A 22,468-nucleotide genomic window follows, 5' to 3' on the forward strand; every position below is an offset into this window, starting at 1 on the left:
TGTAAGGCAAGGCTGAGGGTGACACTGATTATGGACTCATTTTAAACAGCACCGGCAACAGCTGCCAAAGGTTAGCACAAATAAAGAGAAAGAGGACAACGAGGATGAGATAGAAGGGTAAAGTGTAAACTGCTGTGAGAGTTTGGGGCCTGAACATGCAAGAGAGTATGAGGCGCGCATTGGATGAAGTGAATTTGATCGAAGTGGGACACAGGGTATAGGAAGTAGTTACGAGAAACCACAGAGAGATCTATGGGGATTGGCTGTGAATAGAGGGTTCTAGCGTAACAGAGACTAGTATGATACTGATGATTACCTTCTGGAGGTAATTACGGGTAAGGATTTTTGTATGTCTTAGGGAAAGAGGGAACATCATAGAGGGGAATGAAATCAAGGGAACGTGGAAAAGAGACTTGTGTAAAGAAATACCAGGAAAGAATGAGGGGAAAGTGGCAAAAGATGAGAGTACACGAAACTAGGGAAGTGGGCGAGATATGGCACGTGCTGCCTGCCGAATAATTTCGCAGTCCAAGGGGGTTGACGGGTAAGGTGATCTGATAACAGTACAAAGTATGAGATGCTGTGTATGTACGGTTTATAATCAGTAGGTAACGACTAAGATAAAAATGTGAGGAAGATGAAATAAAACACGTAGACCAGAACTTGAATATAAAAACGTTCGCTGTGTTTGTAGTAAAATCAGTTGTCGTACAGTGTTGGGTTAAGAAAAGTAAGTTTAAATACCTATGAAAGAACAAAGAGTCCGTTTAACATTGACCAGTTTAGTGTCATGATTTGTATGTATGACATTAAGACATTACTGAACGCTTGATTATAGAGGGTAAATATAACACAAATGGTTCCAGACTACGTTCGATGCTGGTTGTGGCATAAGTGGGGGTAGAGAGCCCAAAGGATGGGGGAGGAGGAGAGGGAGTATGATGTTCTTAAATGAATAAAGGTTCAAGGGTTATGCGGGAAAAATCAACAATGGGAACAGAGAGAAATTATTGTGAAATAGTTTAGTTCTTAATAACACTGATTGACTATACTATACTACGCTATACTAGTCAGTATCAATAACCTTATCTAAGATACTCATTTACCTTGACATATTTTAGGCTATAACAGCGAACTTGTCACTCAATATTCACTTTTACCCCCTTACCCACTCACGCCAACTCTCCCTCCCATATCAACGTTTCGGCTTCAAATAATGGCTGAAACAATGTGGTTCATACGAACTTGAAAGCCAAGGTATGAACGGGGTTTACCTCCATGGTTTGGCACCAGTCCTTTCATTCAACTGCTGTAGCAGGTTTGTCATCATTGTAAATGGATCGCCTTCAAGATAAACTAACTCAGAGAGGTAGAATTATCGGCATGAAGGAAAGTGGTCGGTCCGCCCCTGACATGGCATTGGAACTTGGCGTTTCGCAGAATATAGTTTACAAGTGGTGGAGATGGCTCAAGGACGAGATCGTCCCAGGTTAGGGACATCCAAGAAAACCACAGCTGAGGAAGATCAACGTATCCTTGTAGCAGTAACAGAGGATTTCAAGACTAATGCTGTAGTACAGTGCGAACCCGACTTCACACAGCTGGAGTGCATCATAGGAATCCCGCCAGGAAAGAAAAATCTAACCTAGTGACACCGTGAAGAGAGGCAACGCTTCGCACAGCGTTACGTGCAAGAGGATATGCAGTTTTGGGGACGGGATATAGATGGGTTAACTTCTCTGATGAGAAAACATTTTCATCCAGCACACATAGGAGGCAACATTGCTGGTGCGCAAATGGGAAAGATACGCTCCGGAGAATATCTGCGAAGTCGCCAGAAGCGATCAAGTCACCTGTAACATCTGGGGGTGACTTCATTTATATGGTATAGGGGAACCAGCCGATACTGAAGGGCGCTTCACTGCAGAGAAGTATCTTGAAATATTGGAAGAAGTGATGCTACCTTCGTTTCGTGTCATGGCTCTACACTACCCAGAAAGAATAGTATATATAGCAGTTTAAATAACACTACGCTCCTGAATAACCAAACAATATCATATGCCCCTTCTTCCTCATTCCAATCCCCCGTAAGCGTTATCCTCCATCATGATTGTTCAAACACGCCCATCACTATCATTCCAGCAAACCTACAATATATTCTACCACAATCCTTACCCCTTGCACATGACAAGTCCCCACATAATATACCGCTACTCTCCCGTCATCTATGGCTAACAAATACGGTAATTAGTAATTGCAACCGTCCATCAATAACATATCATGGATCTGGATACACTATCAACTACAGTCGCTCCTTTTTACACAGAAATTGTGTTACTTTAGATAGAACACTTCGATTATTAACCTTACTGGAGTTACTAATATCCTAAATTTTAGGGTCAGTTATAAATGTAAGGGAAACACCGATCATAAGATTTCATTAATATCGAGCGTAAGCTTATAAAAGCTGCACTGAACTATATTGGTATTGAAATGACAGGTAATCGAAATTACCGCTCTCCTAAGTGTCTCATGCCTTTAACCTGTGTTCATCTCTGATGCTGCTATTTGTCACTTACAACCCTCTGGCGGGGGTTGGCTAATGAAACATTATGTATACAATGACAATATACAAGTATACCGTATTTTTGTTTTCTTCTTACTTAATTTTGGTTTAAGACAACAGCCCTATCCTTAGAGCAAGTATAGTTCGCCAATGGTTTTCAGAGCACCCGACCATTTAACAACGGAACTGGCTGTCGAAGGGATGCGACATGAATCCCATGGGAAAACTGCTGGGGACTGATGGTGAACACATGGGAGCTGGGCCAGGAGACGACTAGGTGCCGGATTGTGCATGTTATGCAGGAGTGGGAGACCTCCGCAGACATCAGGCGACCGTATACAACCTGGTGTCATCAATTCCTGACAGGTTACAGCAAGTCATTGATGCTGAAGGGGGATGGTTAAGTTATTAGGGGGTTTCCTTTCTCTCCGTCTATCGTCAATGAACCTTTACCTATATCTTCCTCGTCACCTTACATATTCACAAGAACATAATCTAAATATGCCATTATAAGAAAAGTAATCTAATTAATATTAATGGGTTACTTTTATCTCGTCATTTATCCTCTCGACACGCAGATCATTGTTTAAGCCAGATAACATAATAAGGAATACGGTTCAAATGTGTTATATGAATGCAATATAAACTGTCACATTACTAAAAAGACCAATAATTCATGTAAGTGGCATTAAACTAAGCAGCCAATAAAGGAATACGAAGTGGCAACTTTGATATCGATGTGTTCAACAGGTGACGGCCTTATAATGCCCAAATTTTAGCCTATGCACTGGATCTACATAGAATATTTTTAGATAATTGCAGTAACTGATAATCGAAAATACATTGAATACCTGGGAATGTGTGTGAGTGGTTATGATGTGGGAAGAGAGTATGAGGTACGCAGGCAGCCTAGGTAACGACAAGCAGCCGACATGTTTACCTATGCAGACGTCTGCTGACCTTGAGGCTGTTTAGGGTAGCAGCAAGCGGTTAAAACACATTTATCAAGGGCAAAATATGTCCTGGAAATAATGCTAATCAAAAATGATACAAACCAATTAAACCTAAATAAAGATTTAAAGAGAGTCTTGATAAGGACGTTGGTAATGCACTGAGTAGCACTGCTCTGTGATACATCTTAAAGTGACGGCTAATAATGAACAGATACGGTAAATAACAGTGATAGAGACCTAAGAACATATGTGTTCCTGCTGTAGTGCCAACATACTTGAGTCACATATGGATCAATTTTTTGGAATCCGGCAGGTCTTACGTAAACACGCACATTTGCTGAAATATAGATATGTCCGTTAATTATCACTTTGTTTAACATAAGCCATCAACGTAAGCCCCTGGTCTGCAAGGTCAAGTGCGAGGTCCTCGTGGTTGGTTGCGAAGAGGATAGACGAGCGTGTCCTGTTAACCTCTTGGATCTTCTACTCTCAAACACCGTTTCAGTCAATGGAACTGTTTGACCCACAGAAAATACCACCGATTTCAGTCATTTTCTTAGTCATCCACACATTAAAGTGCCCCTATAGATCAGGACTTCTCCAGTGATACATACATAATCAAGGAAGCAGATGCTGTAGGTAGTTTACTACATTTTACTTGTCAGCTGAAACATGACACAAAAAAAAAATTATTTTCCATCATACATTACATTAGGAGTGTGTAAAGAAAAGAAAAAAAATCCGAATTTATTTTCCATCATACACGGCATTAGGAGTGTGTAAGACTAGTAAAGTGTTACGATCCCTTTTAAGGTGGGCAACATCACAGTTATCGTACGTTTGGCAGTGAGGTTTTTCCACCATTACCAGACCAGTACCTATACCCAACATCTGTCGGGTCTCAAGGAATTTCTTCGGCAGACTGTTCATACTCAAACTTGCTTACCTTCATCCATTCCCAGGAAACAGCATCGCCATCTCTTGCGCCAGCGAGGTAGCGCCAAGAAAACAAAAAGGTGAGAAAAACAGAACAAATGGGAAAATCGGTGAAGGGAGCCATTGGGAAAATGGTAATAGGTAGTGATCATGTGAGGAGATGATACGAGTATTTTGAAAAGTGATCTAGTGAGGAGGAGGTGGTACGAGTGTTTTGAAGAATTGTTGAACATGTTTGATGACAGCGTGTCAAATGTAAGATACTTCAGTCGTGGTATGCGGAGTGAGTCAAGGAGAGTGGTTTGGTGCAGAGAGAGGAGATGGTGAAAGCCTTGCATGAGATGAAATGTCGCAAGGTGGATGGTATTGCATATGAATTTCTTACGGAAGGAGTTGACTATGTGACTGATTGTTAGTTAGGATGTTGAGGTGCCCGAGTGAAGGAATACATGTAAAAGGCAGGTAATGTGTTTAAAAACTACAGAGGTATAAATATCTTGAGTCTACCTGGTAAGTTGTGTGAGAGTATTGATTGAGAGGGTGAAGGCATGCACAGGGTCAGGTGTTTTCAGTAAAGAATGTGCTTGGTAGATATTAAAGAAACAGTTTATGTATGTGACATCTACGGATCTGCAGAAAGCGTATCATTGGGTTCATAGAGATGCTTTGTGGAAAGTCTGAAGAATATATGCTGTGGGAGAACAGCTGCTAGAAGTTTATCAAGGGTGGAAGACTCATGTATAAGCTGGGAGAGAGAAGAGCGAGTGGTTCTAGACGAAGATTGGTCTGCGATCATGGCTATTTGTTTATTCATAGATGGGTCGGTGAGGAAGGTACATGCAATATAGTCTTGGAGATGGGGCGAGTCGTCACTAGGGAATGAAGGGGGCTGAGAAGTGAGTTTTTCTCTCTCTCTCTTTTTTTTTTTTGATGATAGTACTGATGGCAAATTCAAGTGAAAAACTGTTAATGTTGGTGACCGAGTTCGGAAGAGAGTGTGAAAGGAGAGACTTAAATGTGAATAAAGACAAGGTTTAGCAGGGTATGGGGACAAGTAGGGTGAGGTGTGGATTTGAGTGGAGATAATTTGGAGGAAATAAAGTGTGTTAGGTACCCGGGGTGGACATGGCAGGAAATGGAACATGAAAGCGAAAGTGAGTCACAGGGTGGGTGAGGGGACGAAAGTTCTGAGAGTATTGAAGAATGTGTGGAAAAAGAGGTCATTATCTGGGAGGGCGAAAATTGGTATGTTTGGAGAATAGCAGTCCCAACCGTGTTGTATGGGTGCAAAATCATGGGCCATAGATGAAAATAAACGAGAGGGTGAATATGTTGGAAATGAAATATCTGAGAACAACATACGGTGTGAAACGGTTGACCAAGTATAAGTAGTCATAGGGTAAGAGAGAAGTGTGGTAATGTGTAAAGGATGTGTTGAAATCGTTTTGAGAGAGAGAATAAGTGAGAGGTTGACAAAGAGGATTTGTGTGTCATAGGTGAGGAGGAGACAAGGATATGGGTGGAAACGATCTGTAGATGGAAGGATAGTGAATATGATTTGTGTGATTTGGTCTTGAACATGCAGGAAGGTGGATGGGGTGAAGTTGTGACAAGAAATAGGATGATGCCCTAGGGTTGCTTAGTAGTGGTAAGGTGGGAGAGTGGATGCTTTTTTCATGAGTTTCTGAAGTCGGTTTTTGAGAAGTAGGATTCTGAGTTGTTTGTGGATGGTAATACAAGGAGTGTGAGGGTTTGATTGTGATCATTATTTATGATCACTATTTGTGTGTTAAGAGACTTGTGTTGCCCCGTGCTCTTAACCTTGTATATATGTACTATGTCTTTTACCTGCACGTATCACTCATACAAACACCCCAGCCTAAGCCCGGTACCCATTTGTCGACCAACTCCGAGGGGAAGATGAACACCAGAGATTTGTATAAGCTGATTCGAACCCATGCCAGTCCGATCCCGGGATGGCCCGTGGAGTCATGACCTTCTTTCTTTAAAACCATGTTGTCTATCACTTAGGTGATTGCTCTTCAGTAGTGTGTGTGTATGAGTGTTTACGCATGAGCAAAAACATGGCATGAACAATCTCAGACACAACTGTTTTTCTTGTTTTGTCTGATGATTAGTTAAACTTATCGAAACGTGAGACTGAACGATACCCTGTTCACTCAGATCTGATAGCTGGGTAGACACAAAGCTTAGCTGTTATTAATGGACACAAACAGGAAGGGTGTGCATGGAGAGAGGAGTCACTTTGGTTACCAGACAACAATGACTGGCCGTAGCGGGAATATCTACGCCCAGAGTGTGGAGACACGGCAACAGTCACACTGTGTTATAGCCTAGCCAACATTTTATTGCCATTAATTGGTTTCTTTATAGTCAGACATATCAAGGAACTGCAGTGATTAGGATATATCTAAAATATTTCTTGATATTTCATGATTATCAGATTTAATTACTCCTGGTTAAGACTTGAAAATATGACAATTGTTATAACTTTTATAACTCATCCAACGGCTCTGTAAACCTTACCTGTTCACAACACCTCTCGACTCTATTACATCATACTACTAAAGTCGGAAATAAGACAGCCAGTAGTCGTCTCCATCAGTTATTCTCTAAGCTGAATCTGAATCCATATGATAGCTTACATGCCACTCATAAAACGAGAGAGAGAGAGAGAGAGAGAGAGAGAGAGAGAGAGAGAGAGAGAGAGAGAGTCCTGAGCAAATATCATCACTGGGTATCAGTACCGATTATCTTTCAAAGAATTTTTAATTCAGTAATGAAAGATTTTCATAATATCATCACACTGGAGTAAGAAAGTGTGAAACAAACCACCACAAACCTTTAAATAATGGCAAGTTGCAGTGGCGTCAGACTGGCCCGCGATGCTCTAGTTTCCTGCCATTTTTCCATTTTCAAAATTTCCTCATCTTGAAATAAAACGAAATAAGAGGTGGTATAACATTTGAGGAATGGTATTTGATTGATCTTGTATCTCCCGAAACATAGTGACCAATGCAAAACGCATCGTGGCGAAATTTGCCAAATTTTTTCTTCAAGTTATGTAAAATAAAGCCAGATACAAATGTAAAAAAAATACGTAAACTAGCAAATTATAATTATCAATATTTACAGTATGAGTCCCTGCAGTTGGCACCATTGCTTTTTGAGACAAAACAAGTAAACTTGTTGATTGAGCACACCTACATGCTCGGGTTTACTTCAAACGTCACTCATCGTTTATTAAAACTTTATAATCAACTTTAATTTTCTATGATAACGTTAAACTTTATAAGCTAATTTTTACCTCTTTAGCTTCGGAAATTATTCCTCAAGTTTGCTGCTTATATTGCAAGCAATTTACAATTATAAATATATAAGTGTTAAAGTAAGAGCTGTAGGTTTCTTGGCTACAGTTATCAGATATGAGTGAACAGGGTATGGTGGCACATGTGGTTGGTTGGTATGCCTGATTTGTACATGAATAAACAGATTTCTTTAACATGACAAAAGATCGTTCTTTTCATATGTGACTAGTCACATCAGACGTGAGGTGATTCCAATCATTGACTAAGTGGTATAGATACCACAGTAATCTTTATCTATGACACTATTGTGCAATCAACTGAAAACGTTATACTATACTTAGCTATTTGTTGGACGATACTGGGTCTGTTCATACACCTGACATAAGCTCAATCAACAGATGTTTTGGATATACGAGAATGACTGAAATGCGCTAAGTAGTACCTAAGCACCACTGAACAGCAAATGGTGAACTGGCAACTAGTTTCACGGGTAACAGGCATGCCACCTGTTCATAAGTGTCACAGACATGTGTAAATTGGCCCAACCTTTCTGTTAAATTTTCTCCAAAATCAGGGAAGATAGTTGTCTTTGTACAGAAATACAAGGTTAATAGATAAGGCTACACGAGTTTATAACTATCTCCCCGTAACAAACAAACAGTAGTAGATGTTCTACAAAAGGGAGTTCAGACTTATGACCACGAATGTTACAGAAATGAAGAGAGAATGAGCTAGTTCTCAAAGCAGTGCCTGAAGAAATGAGGCTGGTCCCAGTTGCCTTACGACGTTCAAGGGGACATCTAGCTTACTTCGTCCGAGGCACCACAGAATCAAGTTGTACGCTGCCAGAATATTTTACTGAATAAAGAACAAGAAAATAAGGAGTAAAGAGTAAGGAGTTGAGTGAGTTTGTGAGTGTTGCATATGAGAAAGTACGTCAGTTTCTGGAATGAATTCCTATATCTCCCCTGCAAGTGTAGCAATGAGATAAACTAGGCTAGGAGGAGGTGCAACGTGATGACTTGGCTCACTGTGCCACCATTGATATTAGGAAAAAAATCCCTATTCAAACAATAGGTTGGATACATTGGTGAATAATAACAGTCTGGGTATAAACAGTGCCTACCTTTTATCAAAATGAGTCAAAGGGACGAAAGCAGTTTCAGTATCATTTTAATCAGTTGGGGTCATAATGCACTGTCCCTTACACAAAAAGTAGTTATGGGGAAGTATTTGCATATTTTCATGATACTGAAATATTTCATGAGTTTAGAAAAACACAACATACATATATGCTGTTTATTGTATAAAATGACAGAGGTACAGGATCTGGCGGTGGTGGCGGATGTTCTGGAAATTTTCTCATATCATTACTTTCCCAAAATGGAAGAGATAAAGGCCAATCAAGGGTTATTTCTTTTATGGTTTGGTCATCCAATTACAATGTTACTTTATATAATACGATAGTAACGGAACAGGCGCGAAACAGTGGGTAGGAGTCAGATCATTTATTAATATAAATAGCAGCACTTAATATGTAAACATACACCGATGGTAGGCGAAAATATAAACTAGAAAAGCAAGCAGATCATAACAATCAAGAGTACTGCAAAGGGTGTTTTACAAACCTGACGCTTATCACTGAAAATAATTACGAATTCTACTTTAATAATACAGTAGCCAAGTTACCACATTTACTTAGCAGATACGAAATAACCCTGTTCCTCCATGAATGGCAGAACATTTGTAGTTGTCAGGAGCAAAATTCGTAGCAAAATGATTAAGAACAAGAGTATGTCATCACAAGGTGTAGTAATTTCCTTTCTCATATTTACAAACAGATTTTGAGTAAGGATGAAGCTCATACAATGTTTCACTGAACACACAAGATATGTCTTATCAATGGATCAGTTGTCAAGTTCAGTCACAAATGGTTAACCAAGATTCGAAGCTTCACTGTATGATGATTCGATGACTGGTTGTGTTTGTTATGGTCAATAAATCTATATCTATTTCTGAAAGCTTTTTTTTCCTCCTTCAACACTATGATTCACTTTATAAACCTGAAAACTCTTCCTTAATAATGTCAGTGTGGTCCCTTATGCACAATTGAGGGACAAAACTGGCTAGTTCTGGACAATGATCCACTTTGATAACAGATTCTGAACCACAATCATCTTCCTGTTTCACTCCCTCTAGATTACTAGACTTCTTCAATCTTGATTGAGGTATCAATTGTTCCTTATATGTTTGATGCAGTGGACGTTCAAAAGGCTTCTCACCTGTATGAACATTCACATGTTTCACCAAAGTACTATTTTGGGAGAAGGAATTGTCACTCTGAATATGCATATGCAATGCTCTAGTATGAATTGTCATATGATTTACTAAAGTACCCCTCTGTCTAAAGGTTTTTTGGCAGTGTGAACATTCATATGGCTTCTCTCCTGTATGAATTCTTAAGTGCTGATTTAAAGTTTGTCTGTCTGCAAAGCCCTTCTGGCACTGTGAACATTCATATGGCTTCTCTCCTGTATGAATATACATGTGCCGTGCTAAAGCATGTTTATAAGAGAAGGAATTTTGGCAATGTGAACATTCATATGGTCTTTCTCCTGTATGAATTTTCATATGTTTTGCTAAAGTACTTTCCTGTGAGAAAGCCTTTTGACACTGTGAACAATTGTATGGTTTCTCTCCTGTATGAACTCTCATATGCTTTACTAAGTGATCCCTCTGAATAAAAGACTTTTGACACAGTGAACATTTAAATGGTTTGTTTCCGAAATGACGTCTCAAGTGTTTTACTAAAGTAGCACTCTGAGTGAAAGCCTTCTGGCATTGTGAACATACATATGGCTTCTCCCCTGTATGAAGTCTTATATGCATCACTAGAGTGTTCTTATGTGCGAAGGTCTTTAGGCAATATGAACACTCATAAGGTTTCTCTTTGGTATGCACTTTCTCATGCCCCATTAAGTGACTCTTCAATAAGAAGGTTTTATGGCACGTTGAACATTCATACTGCTTCTCTCCTGTATGAATTATCATGTGCTGGGATAAAGCACTGCTCTGTGTGAAGGTCTTTAGGCAATGTAAACATTCATATGGCTTCTCTCCTGTATGAATTCTTCTGTGCTGCGCTAAAGCACTATTATTTGAGAACCTTTTTTGGCAATGTGAACATTCATATGGCTTTTCTCCTGTATGAATTCGTATGTGTGGCACTAAAGCACTCCTTAATGCGAAGGTCTTTTGGCAATGTGGACATTCATATGGTTTCTCTCCTGTATGAACTCTTATATGATCCAATAAATACCTTCTCTGTGAGAAGGTTTTCTGGCAATATGAACACTCATGTGATTTCTCCCCTGTATGAATACACATGTGAAGTACCAAAGAACACCTTCGTGAGAAAGTCTTTTGGCAATGCGAACATTCATATGCTTTCTTTCCTGTATGTACTCTCGTATGTTGCAATAAAGCACTACTCTGCGCAAAGGTCTTCTTGCAATACGAACATTCATATTTCTCTCCTCTATGAACTTCCATATGCTTTATTAGATAATTCCTCTCTGAGAAGGCCTTTTGGCAATGCGAACATTCATGTACTTTATCTCTTGTATGAATTCTCATGTGCAGCACTAAAAACCTCTTCTTTGAGAAAGTTTTTTTGCATTGAGCACAATGATATAGCTCCTCTTTTGTATGCATTGTTATGTGCAGTACAAAACTTATTCTTATGTTGGAAAATTTCTTAGCACCGTAATTCTCTTCTGTAGTAATGTGTGCTGAACCAAATAACTCCTCTAAGAAGCCTCTGCAATGTTAACGTTCATGTTGTTTCTCTTACATGCTTCACAGTACTATAATCAATTTGACAAAGCGTTTCTAACACCTGTGCACGTCAGCATGTGAATTTTATTTGCCGCTTTGCCCTCCATGATGAACCTTGTAACAATTCTAAAGTTCACGAACGAAGCATACGTTAGTCTCAGATATTCATAGAAGTTACACCAGAGATGGAGTATATAAATGACCCTGGTAGATGTGGTGTTTGGGATATGACCAAAATTAGTGTCGACCTTACCATCTCTTGTAAATGTTGCACTAGGTGTCAACCTGACCAACTCTAGTGAGAGGTATGTCAGTGCTGACCTAACCAACTCTAGTAAGTGGTACACTTGTATTGACCCAACCTATTCTAGTAAGTGGTACACTTGTATTGGCCTAAACAACGCTGAGTGGTGCAGCCTGCGTTGATCAACCCAGCTCTAATGAGAAGTGCACTAGTGTTCACCAAACCAAATCTCGGTAGCAGCTGTTCACTCTATACCACCTAGTAAGGTTACATGAAGTCAGGTCCTCTCATGGTTCATGGTAGGAATATTAACAGAAAGTTAAGTTGGTGCTAACACTGATTCTCAAAAGTAAGAATTGTGATAATCTGACTGCAATTCAATATAGACACGCTTAACAAGAAAGTATAAATTCTTACCAAACTATTTACGTTTATACTGGTACTTTTCTGTTTTATATAAGAGTACTGTATGTTGTTACAATGCCTTCACATACTGCTACATTTGCAATACTTCGTTCTTGTGGCATACTGTCAGTCAGGAGAGTTTGGAGATATCAGGTTCTTGTATTGAACTGCAGGACCTGCAAAAGATAAAGTAATAAAGCTAGGACCCTTGGACTGAATGACTACATAGGTAAAAATGAGCCTTTAACATGATATGCTGACAATATACCAAGACTAGGTTGTGAGCTGCAAATGGTGACAATATACAAATCTTGGATCTTTAGTGAATGATGTTAACATTACCATATAATGTGGTGAAATCCTAACATTAAACATTATCTGTATACAGAAATATGATCCCTTAGTATCAAATATCAAAATACTGACCATATATACATTGTCTGTATACAGAGATTTATTATCTATCTATTTATTATACTTTGTCGCTGTCTCCAGCGTTAGCGAGGTAGCACAAGGAAACAGACAAAGAATGGCCCAACCCACCCACCCACACACACATGTATATACATACACGTCCACACACGCAGATATACACCTCAACGTATTCATATATGTACACACACAGACATATACATATATACACATGTACGTAATTCATACTGTCTGCCCATATTCATTCCCGTTGCCATCCCGCCACACATGAAATGACAACCCCCCTCCCGCCGCATGTGCGCGAGGTAGCACTAGGAAAAGACAACAAAGGCCACATTCGTTCACACTCAGTCTCTAGCTGTCATGTATAATGCACCGAAACCACAGCTCCCTCTCCACATCCAGACCCCACAAAACTTTCCATGGTTTACCCCAGATGCTCCACATGCCCTGGTTCAATCCATTAACAGCACGTCGACCCCGGTAAACCACATCGTTCCAATTCACTCTATTCCTTGCACGCCTTTCACCCTCCAGCATGTTCAGGCCCTGATCACTCAAAATCTTTTGCACTCCATCTTTCCACCTCCAATTTGGTCTCCTACTTCTCCTCATTCCCTCCACCTCTGACACATATATCCTCTTTGTCAATCTTTCCCCACTCATTCTCTCCATGTGACCAAACCATTTGAAAACACCCTCTTCTGCTCTCTCAACCACACTCTCTTTATTACCACACATCTCTCTTATCCTTTAATTACTTACTCGATCAAACAACCTCACACCACATATTGTCCTCAAACATCTCATTTCCAGCACATCCACCCTCCTCCGCACAACTCTATCCATAGCCCACGCCTCGCAACCATATAACATTGTTGGAACCACTCTTCCTTCAAACATACCCATTTGTGTTTTCCAAGATAATGTTCTTGACTTCCACACATTTTTCAACGCTCCCAGAACTTTCGCCCCCTCCCCCACCCTACAATTCGCTTCCGCTTTGCTTCCATAGTTCCATCCACTGCCAAATCCACTTCCAGATATCTAAACCACTTTGCTTCCTCCAGTTTTTCTCCATTCAAACTGACCTCCCAATTGACTTGACCCTCAACCCTACTGTACCTAATAACCTTGCTCTTATTCACATTTACTCTCAGCTTTCTTCTTTCACACACTTTACCAAACTCAGTCACCAGCTTCTGCAGTTTCTCACATGAATCAGCCACCAGCGCTGTATAATCAACGAACAACAACTGACTCAAATCCCAAGCTCTCTCATCCACAACACACTGCATACTTGCCCCTTTCCAAAACTTGCATTCACCTCCCGAACAACCCCCTCCATAAACAAATTAAACAACCATGAAGATATGACGTACCCCTGCCGCAAACCAACATTCACTGAGAACCAATCACTTTCCTCTCTTCCTACACATACGCCTTACATCCTCGATAAAACTTTTCACTGCCTCTGACAACTTACCTCCTACACCATATATTCTTAATACCTTCCAAAGGGCATCTCTATCAACTCTATCATATGCCTTCTCCAGATACATAAATGCTACATACAAATCCATTAGCTTTTCTAAGTATTTCTCACATACATTTTTCAAAGCAAACACCGGATCCACACATCCTCTACCGCTTCTGAAACCACACTGCTCTTCCCCAATCTGATGCTCTGTACATGCCTTCACCCTCTCAATCAATACCCTCCCATATAATTTACCAGGAATACTCAACAAACTTATACCTCTGTAATTTGAGCACTCAACTCTTATCCTCTTTGCCTTTGTGCAATGGCACTATGCAAGCATTCCGCCAGTCCTCAGGCACCTCACCATGAGTCATACATACATTAAATAACCTTACCAACCACTCAACAATACAGTCACCCCCTTTTTTCATAAATTCCACTGCAATACTATCCAAACCTGCTGCCTTGCCGGCTTTCATCTTCCACAAAGCTTTTACTACCTCTTCTCTGTTTACCAAATCATTCTCCCTAACCCTCTCACTTTGTACACCACCTTGACCAAAACACTCTTTATCTGCCACTCTATCATCAAACACATTCAACAAACCTTCAAAATACTTACTCCATCTTCTCACATCACCACTACTTGTTATCACCTCCCCATTAGCCCCCTTCACTGATGTTCCCATTTGTTCCCTTGTCTTACGCACTTTATTTACCTCCTTCCAAAACATCTTTTTATTCTCCCTAAAATATACAGTATACATACAGAGATATGATCCCTAATATCAAACTACTGAACATACATTCATTGTCTGTATACAGAAATATGATCCCTAGTACCAAATATCAAAATACTGACCATATATACATTGCCTATATGCAGAGATATGATCCCTAATATCAAATATCAAAATACTAACCATATATACATTATCTGTATACAGAGATATGATTCCTAATATCAAATATCAAAATACTGACCATATACGCATTGTCTGTATACAGAGATATGATCCATCACATCAAATATCAAAATACTGACCATATACACATTGTCTATATACAGAGATATAATCCCTAATACCAAATATCAAAATAATGACCATGTATACATTATCTGTATACAGAGATATGATTCCTAATATCAAATATCAAAATACTAACCATATACACATTATCTGTATACAGAGATATGATCCATCACATCAAATATCAAAATACTGACCATATACACATTGCCTGAATACAGAGATATGATCCATGATATCAAATATCAGAATACTGACCATATATACATTGTATGTATACAGAGACATGATCCCCAATTTCAAATATCAAAATACTGACCATATACACATTGTCTGTATACAGATATGATCCATCACATCAAATATCAAAATACTGATTATATACACATTGTCTGTATACAGAGATATGATCCATAATATCAAATATCAGAATACTGACCATATACACATTGTCTGAATACAGAGATATGATCCATAATATCAAATATCGAATACTGACCATATATACATTGTATGTATACAGAGACATGATCCCCAATTTCAAATATCAAAATACTGACCATATACACATTGTCTGTATACAGATATGATCCATCACATCAAATATCAAAATACTGATTATATACACATTGTCTGTATACAGAGATATGATCCATAATATCAAATATCAGAATACTGACCATGTACATTGTCTGTATACAGAGATATGATCCCTAATATCAAATATCAAAATACTGACCATATACACATTGTCTATATACAGAGATATGATCCATAACATCAAATATCAAAATACTGACCATATACACATTGTACACAGATATGATCCTAATATCAAATATCAAAATACTGACCATATACACATTGTATACAGAGATATGATTCCTAATATCAAATATCAAAATACTGACCATATACAGAGTTCAAGCCCCTTATATCAAATACGAAAGATTTACAGAATTCGCAGTGTAGTTACATCAGATATTGGCAATATATAGAAATCAAATCCTTAGGTTCAAGTATTGATGGCAAACAGGCAACAAAAACTTAGCAATAAGAATTAATGACATACAGAGACCTGATGGAGAACAAACCAGTAATATGAAAATGCTAATGAAATGCAAGACCTCAACAAAAAATGTCTGATGAAAGAAATCAGTCTCTTCATATTGGGTAGAAATGACAGAAGTATGGAAAAAATTCTTGTAAACAGACACTGTGATGATATATTACAAACATATATCATATCATTTAGCAGATTTATGTCTACTATTTTCTTGGTCAGTACTCTCTACTGGAATTCCATTTACATTAACGGGAAGAAATTTTTTCCTTCCAAAAATATAGATATAAAAAAGATCCTCTACAATTCATCTCTACTAAATACACAGTGCAGCTATTATTACCGTGGAAAGAAAATACCAGTACAGACTTAAAGAGTTCACAAAGGGGCCATGATATCAATATCAGGGAAAAAATCAATTCAAGAAAAAACTACAAGGAACTCTTCTCTCCACACAAGTGAAACATCAGTGTGACATAAAGGTTTTAGGATATCAAAATAGAAAAATATAATAAAGATGTCAACACTATCATCTGAATTACACAGGGATTCTGTAAATGGAAGCAGTAAACAAAAGCTTGGAGGAATGTCATTTCCCATCGATATACAGAAATGATATATTTTCCCTTTTAATACATAGATCAATTGATTATCATTAGAATATAACCCTACTAATCCTTCCCCAGGAGTTTCTGCAGAATTAAGGCTGTGCTACAATCAGTACCAAAAAAAGAATGGACTCCTTGCTTGTGGAATGTCCTTTGATGAGATTATACTTCGAAGATACAACCTCACCAAAGACGAGTATTCACCATCAGTATAATCCAAAACATGGTCAAGATAATACCACATACTGTGGTATGTATGAGCGTATTCATTAACCTTTACCCTCCTGCTTCATCATCCCCTGCTATGGGACTCCCGCAGTACTCAGAAGACTGGCCATATCACGTGAGACCACGGGCAAAAGTGTGTTGTAATGTGTGAATATATTTGTGGGGCAACTGCAAGACCACTGAGGATCAAGTGTTCCATGTTGACAGTCTGTAAACTTACCTTAAGCATCAAATGTTTTGTGATGTTTTGAATGAATGTTTCCAGATGTAATTGGTATCAAAATACAGACTGGAATGGTAACTCTTAAATGTCTGAGAAGTGTGGTTTCAAATGGGTGTATGCGTGGTGTCGAAGACTGGAATAGAAGTTTTTATTGCTTGTCTGGAGTTTTGTCAATACTGCAGCTGTGAGTAATTGTTATGGTGTTTGGTTATGGAATAGTTCGATGAAACGGATCCAGTGTTGCTGCATAGATTTGAGTGCCAGGTCTACAGAGGTGAGACTGTTAAGGACTATTCTTGTTACTTTAAGTTGGTGTTCAGTGTTTGTGGTTGCAAGGCAGGTGGTGTTTGCTGCTCTTCCGTATTACTAGGAAGATGTGACATATGGTGGAGCAGACAAATAGTTTCTATATGAGATTTTAAGGAATCCTTTCATTTTCTAAATCTTGTACCAGTATGTGTTCTCTGGGTGTTTAGTGGGTTTATGGCTCAAATACTGACATCAGCAGAGTCAAGAGTGAATGTCTTGTGTGTGTTGTAAATGATGCCTAGGATAGTTGAAGTACTGTTTAGTGAGAGTGGTTCTCAATTCAGGATGATGGGAGGTCACAGGTATAATCAATTTCTGTTGCATGTTAAGAGGGTAATGGTGTATTTCTGTTTTGATACAGGAGTCTGTTTTAGCTGAGCCATTGTTCTAATTGTGCGATGTAGTGCTGCATGGTAACTTCTACTTCAGTAAAGTAAGGGCATTGAGATATAATTGTTACGTCATTCGCATGTATACGAACATTACTACTGTGGTCTGCAGCAGGTGAGAGGGAGATTGAGGACTTGATGTAATTTCAGAAGTGAATCCTTTATAAACAACGATGACTTGGTTGTCAGGTTTAAAACCCTACTGTCGAGGGTGGTGTCGAGTATCTACTGTTGACGATGTACGGGGGACAGTGGCAAATGAAAGCTTTATTGATATATATTGCTAATGTTTATTGCTCGTGGAGTTGTGTGCTGGATGAAGGTAAATGCATTCCTTCTCCAAAGGAGAAGTCCAGTGGATGCCACAATAACACGAGGATGCCAATGGAAAATGTTTCCAGACAAGGAAGGAAATGGATTTCGTGTTCAGAAGAAGGATCAAGGATTGGGAATACCTAGTTAAAAAAAATTCATGTAATGATATACATGGGAAAGTAGAGCAGATGCCCAGCGAATTATGTTCTAATTAATAAACATGCTCAAGAAAGACAATTGGACAGAAACAAGTTGCAAGGGAGCAGCTGGTGGGATATTTGATGAGTTCTTAGTGACGGCAAATGTGAAACTTTGGCCGATATGGCCAATATGAAGTAGCTTAAAACCTTGCCCAAGTTCTCAAATATCTACATTCAAAATCTGGGTCTTCTAGGTACCACATGCAGCCTTAAGTCTGGGTTCTAGTGCCTTTGATCATGAGGTACCTTTTTTATAATCTAAAAGGATAGTTTCCCTATTTCAAATGAGTGCACCTACAAGACCGATGTGCAGCAGCCAAAAACTTGGCAATTTTTTTGAAGAACTATCATCCAAAATTTGAAGTTAGGGTACTACAGTTCACCCTTGAAAGATGCATGCACAAAATGATTTAAAATTATATGTATAGTAATTGTGCCCTTGGTCTCGCATCCATGAATAACGGGGTCCAGACTGGTCAAATCCCATAAAGCTCACATTACCAGTAGTCAGCAATTTTAAGGAACTTACTGTCACACTTGGAGGTTTATGAACACAAATATAGTGCATATGAATGCAAACTTCTCATAAAACACAAAATGTCCTCAAACAGCAAGGATTCAACCCCAAGCCTTTTGCATGGTAACTGGGAACGCTACCCGCTCGGCTAATATAGCCCCTAAAAGGGAAATGACTATTCAATTACTAGTAATCGAAATCCCTTCATCTCACATCAATGACCACCAGGGTCTAGACCGTTCAAATCCCATCACGCTCATATAAACAAGTCATCAATTTACAAAAGTTACTGTCACATTTGAAAGTATACAGTGCATATGAATGCGTACTTTCCATAAAGAACATAATGCACACCAACAGCAAAGATTCGAACCCAGACCTTTTTCGTGGTGGCTAGGAAAGCCTACCGCTAGGCTATGGTTGCCCCTAAAATGGAAATAACGATACAATTACTAGTAATCGAATACCCTTCGACTCATATCCATGAGGAACAGGGTCAAGACCCATCAGGCTCCCATTAACAGTAGTCAGCAGTTTTACAGAACTTACTGTCACACAAAGAGGTATATCGACACATATAAAGTGCACATGAACACGTACTTTTCACAGAACACATAATGCCCTCCAATAGCAAAGATTCGAACCCGGACTTTCTGAAAGGTAGTTGGGAACTCTAACCACTCAACTATGATTGACCCCAATGGGGAAATGACTATTCGATTGCTAGGAATCAAATACCCTTTGTCTCGCATCTATGAGCAACAAAGTCTATCCCGATCAAATCCAATCAGTCTCACATTACCAGTAGTCAACAGTTTCACAGAACTTGATGTCATACATGGATGTCTATAAATACAAATAAACTATATATCAATGCAAACTTTTCACAGTTCATATATGACCCTCTAACAGCAAATATTCGCACTTAGACCTTTTGCATGGTAGCTACCAACGATACTCATTCGGCTGTGATTGTACCTAATGGGAAAATTACTATTCATTTACTAGAATTGTACCATTAGACTCATATTCATGAGCAACGGAGTCTAGACCTATCAAATTCCATAAGGCTCACAATAAAAGTAGTCAGGAATTTTACAGAACTTACTGTCACACAAGGATGCATTATTACTATAATTATTACTATACTTGATCGCCGTTTCCCATATCAGCGAGGTGAAGCTAGAAAACAGACAAAGAAAGATCCATCCACTCGTATATATACACACACACACACTGATCACTATCTTGTGGAGGTGAAAGTGAAGATTTGTAGAGGTTTACAGAAAAGAAGAGAGAATGTTGGGGAGAAGAGAGAGGTGAGTGTAAGTGAGCTTGGAAAGGAGACTTGTGTGAGGAAGAACCAGGAGAGATAGAGTGCAGACCGGCAAAAGGTGAGAGCAAACGACGTAAAAGGAATGGGGGAGGAATGGGATGAATTTAGGAGGCATTGATGGCTTGCGCAAAAGATGCATGCACAGGAGATAGGTGGGAGGTGGGCAGATTAGAAAGGGTAGTGAATAGTGGGATGAAGAAGTAAATTTCTTAGTGAAAGAGAAGAGAGAGGCGTTTGGACTATTTTTGCAGGGAAGTAGTGCAAATGACTGGGAGATGTATAGAAGAAAGTGGCAGGAAGTCAAGAGAAAGTTGCAAGAGGTTAAAAAGAGGGCAAATGAGAGTTGGGGTTAGAGAGTATCATTAAATTTTAGGGAGGATAAAAAGATGTTTTGGAAAGAGGTTAATAAAGTGTGTAAGACAAGAGAACAAATGGGAACCTCGGTAAAGGAGGCAAATGGAGAGATAATAACAACTAGTAATGAAGAGGGAAGGAGACAGAGTGAATATTTTGAAAGTCTGTTGAATGTATTTGATGACAGAGTGGCAGATATAGGGTGTTTTGGTCGAGGTGGTATGCGAAGTGAGAGGGTCAGGGAAAATGTTTTGGTGAATAGGGAAGAGGTAGTGAAAGCAATCCGAAAGATGAAATCCGGCAAGGCAGCAGGTTTGGATGGTAATGCAGTGAAATTTATGAAAAAAAAAAAAAAAAGGGGAGACTGTGTTGTTGATAGGTTGGTAAGGATATTCAATGTGCGTATGGTTCATGGTGCAGTGCCTCAGGATTGCCAGAATGCATGCATAGTGCCAATGTACTAACGCAAAGGGGATAAAGGTGAGTGTTTTTTAATTTGCATTTCCTTTACTTTTCCAACTGAATCAAGTTTCCTAAAAATAATTTTGGTGTTACATTAGGATGAAAGTGTAGGTATATATTGTGTAGTAATAAGAGGATAATTTTTATAACTCTTTTTCATGAAGAAAACATTATTCATATATATATATATATATATATATATATATATACTACCTACATATTCCTTGTATGTCATAGAAGGTGAATAAGAGGGGCGGGAGCGGATGGCTGGAAATTCTCCCTTCTTGTATTACTTGCCTAAAGAAGGAAGAACAAGGAGCCAAGTAAGGAATTTTACCTCAAAGGCTTGCTCGTCTGTTCTTCTTGCTACCTCACTCACAAGGGAAATGGTGAGCATGTATGGAAAAAATACATGTGGAAGTGTGTGTGTGGTATGATATTATGTTGGAATTTTTAAGTGCTTTTTTTCTGCATATGATTTGTAATATACTGTATTTTCATTCATAAAATTTTTCTGTTTATGAGTTGGACATTAATTGGACATAATGAAAATTAAATGCATTTTAATGACATGAAACATTTGGATTTGATTTTCTTCATGATTTGTGTCTGAGTTAATGACTTTATCAAACCAATTCAGTGTGTTAGTGGTTTTTCTTTGTAGTGAGAGCAGTATATAGTTTTGGTTTGCAATGAATTTTGTGATTTTTTCATACACATTGTTGAATTAAAAAAAGAATTTTTTTTCAGATGTAAATGACATGGTTATTGATGATCTTTCATTTACCTCTGCACTCCTAAAGATACAGTACCATGTTATTATTATGTTTATGACGCCAGATGGTTAAGCATATACACTGCATTGTTTTTGTTTTTTTTTCCAAAGGAAGGAACAGAGAAGGGGGCCGGGTGAGGATATTCCCTCAGAGGCCCAGTCCTCTGTTCTTAACGCTACCGCGCTGAGGCGGGAAATGGCGAATAGTATGAAAGAAAAGAAAAGAATATATATATATATATATATATATATATATATATATATATATATATATATATATATATCCCTGGGGATAGGGGAGAAAGAATACTTCCCACGTATTCCCTGCGTGTCGTAGAAGGCGACTAAAAGGGAAGGGAGCGGGGGACTGGAAATCCTCCCCTCTCGTTTTTTTTTTTTAATTTTCCAAAAGAAGGAACAGAGAAGGGGGCCAGGTGAGGATATTCCCTCAAAGGCCCAGTCCTCTGTTCTTA

At 38.8% G+C, this 22,468-nt stretch overlaps 1 protein-coding gene across 1 annotated transcript; it reads right to left on the reverse strand.

The window, feature by feature from the left end:
• Positions 1-9,069: 9,069 nt before the first annotated feature.
• Positions 9,070-11,636, reverse strand: LOC139755485 (uncharacterized). The gene has a single exon (XM_071673823.1). It carries the CDS (start codon positions 11,496-11,498, stop codon positions 9,840-9,842), a length of 1,659 nt encoding a protein of 552 aa, XP_071529924.1. The 5' UTR covers positions 11,499-11,636; the 3' UTR covers positions 9,070-9,839.
• Between the last annotated feature and the right edge of the window lie 10,832 nt (positions 11,637-22,468).

This window comes from Panulirus ornatus, chromosome 19, assembly GCF_036320965.1.
Source record: "Panulirus ornatus isolate Po-2019 chromosome 19, ASM3632096v1, whole genome shotgun sequence".
Taxonomy (NCBI): domain Eukaryota; kingdom Metazoa; phylum Arthropoda; class Malacostraca; order Decapoda; family Palinuridae; genus Panulirus; species Panulirus ornatus.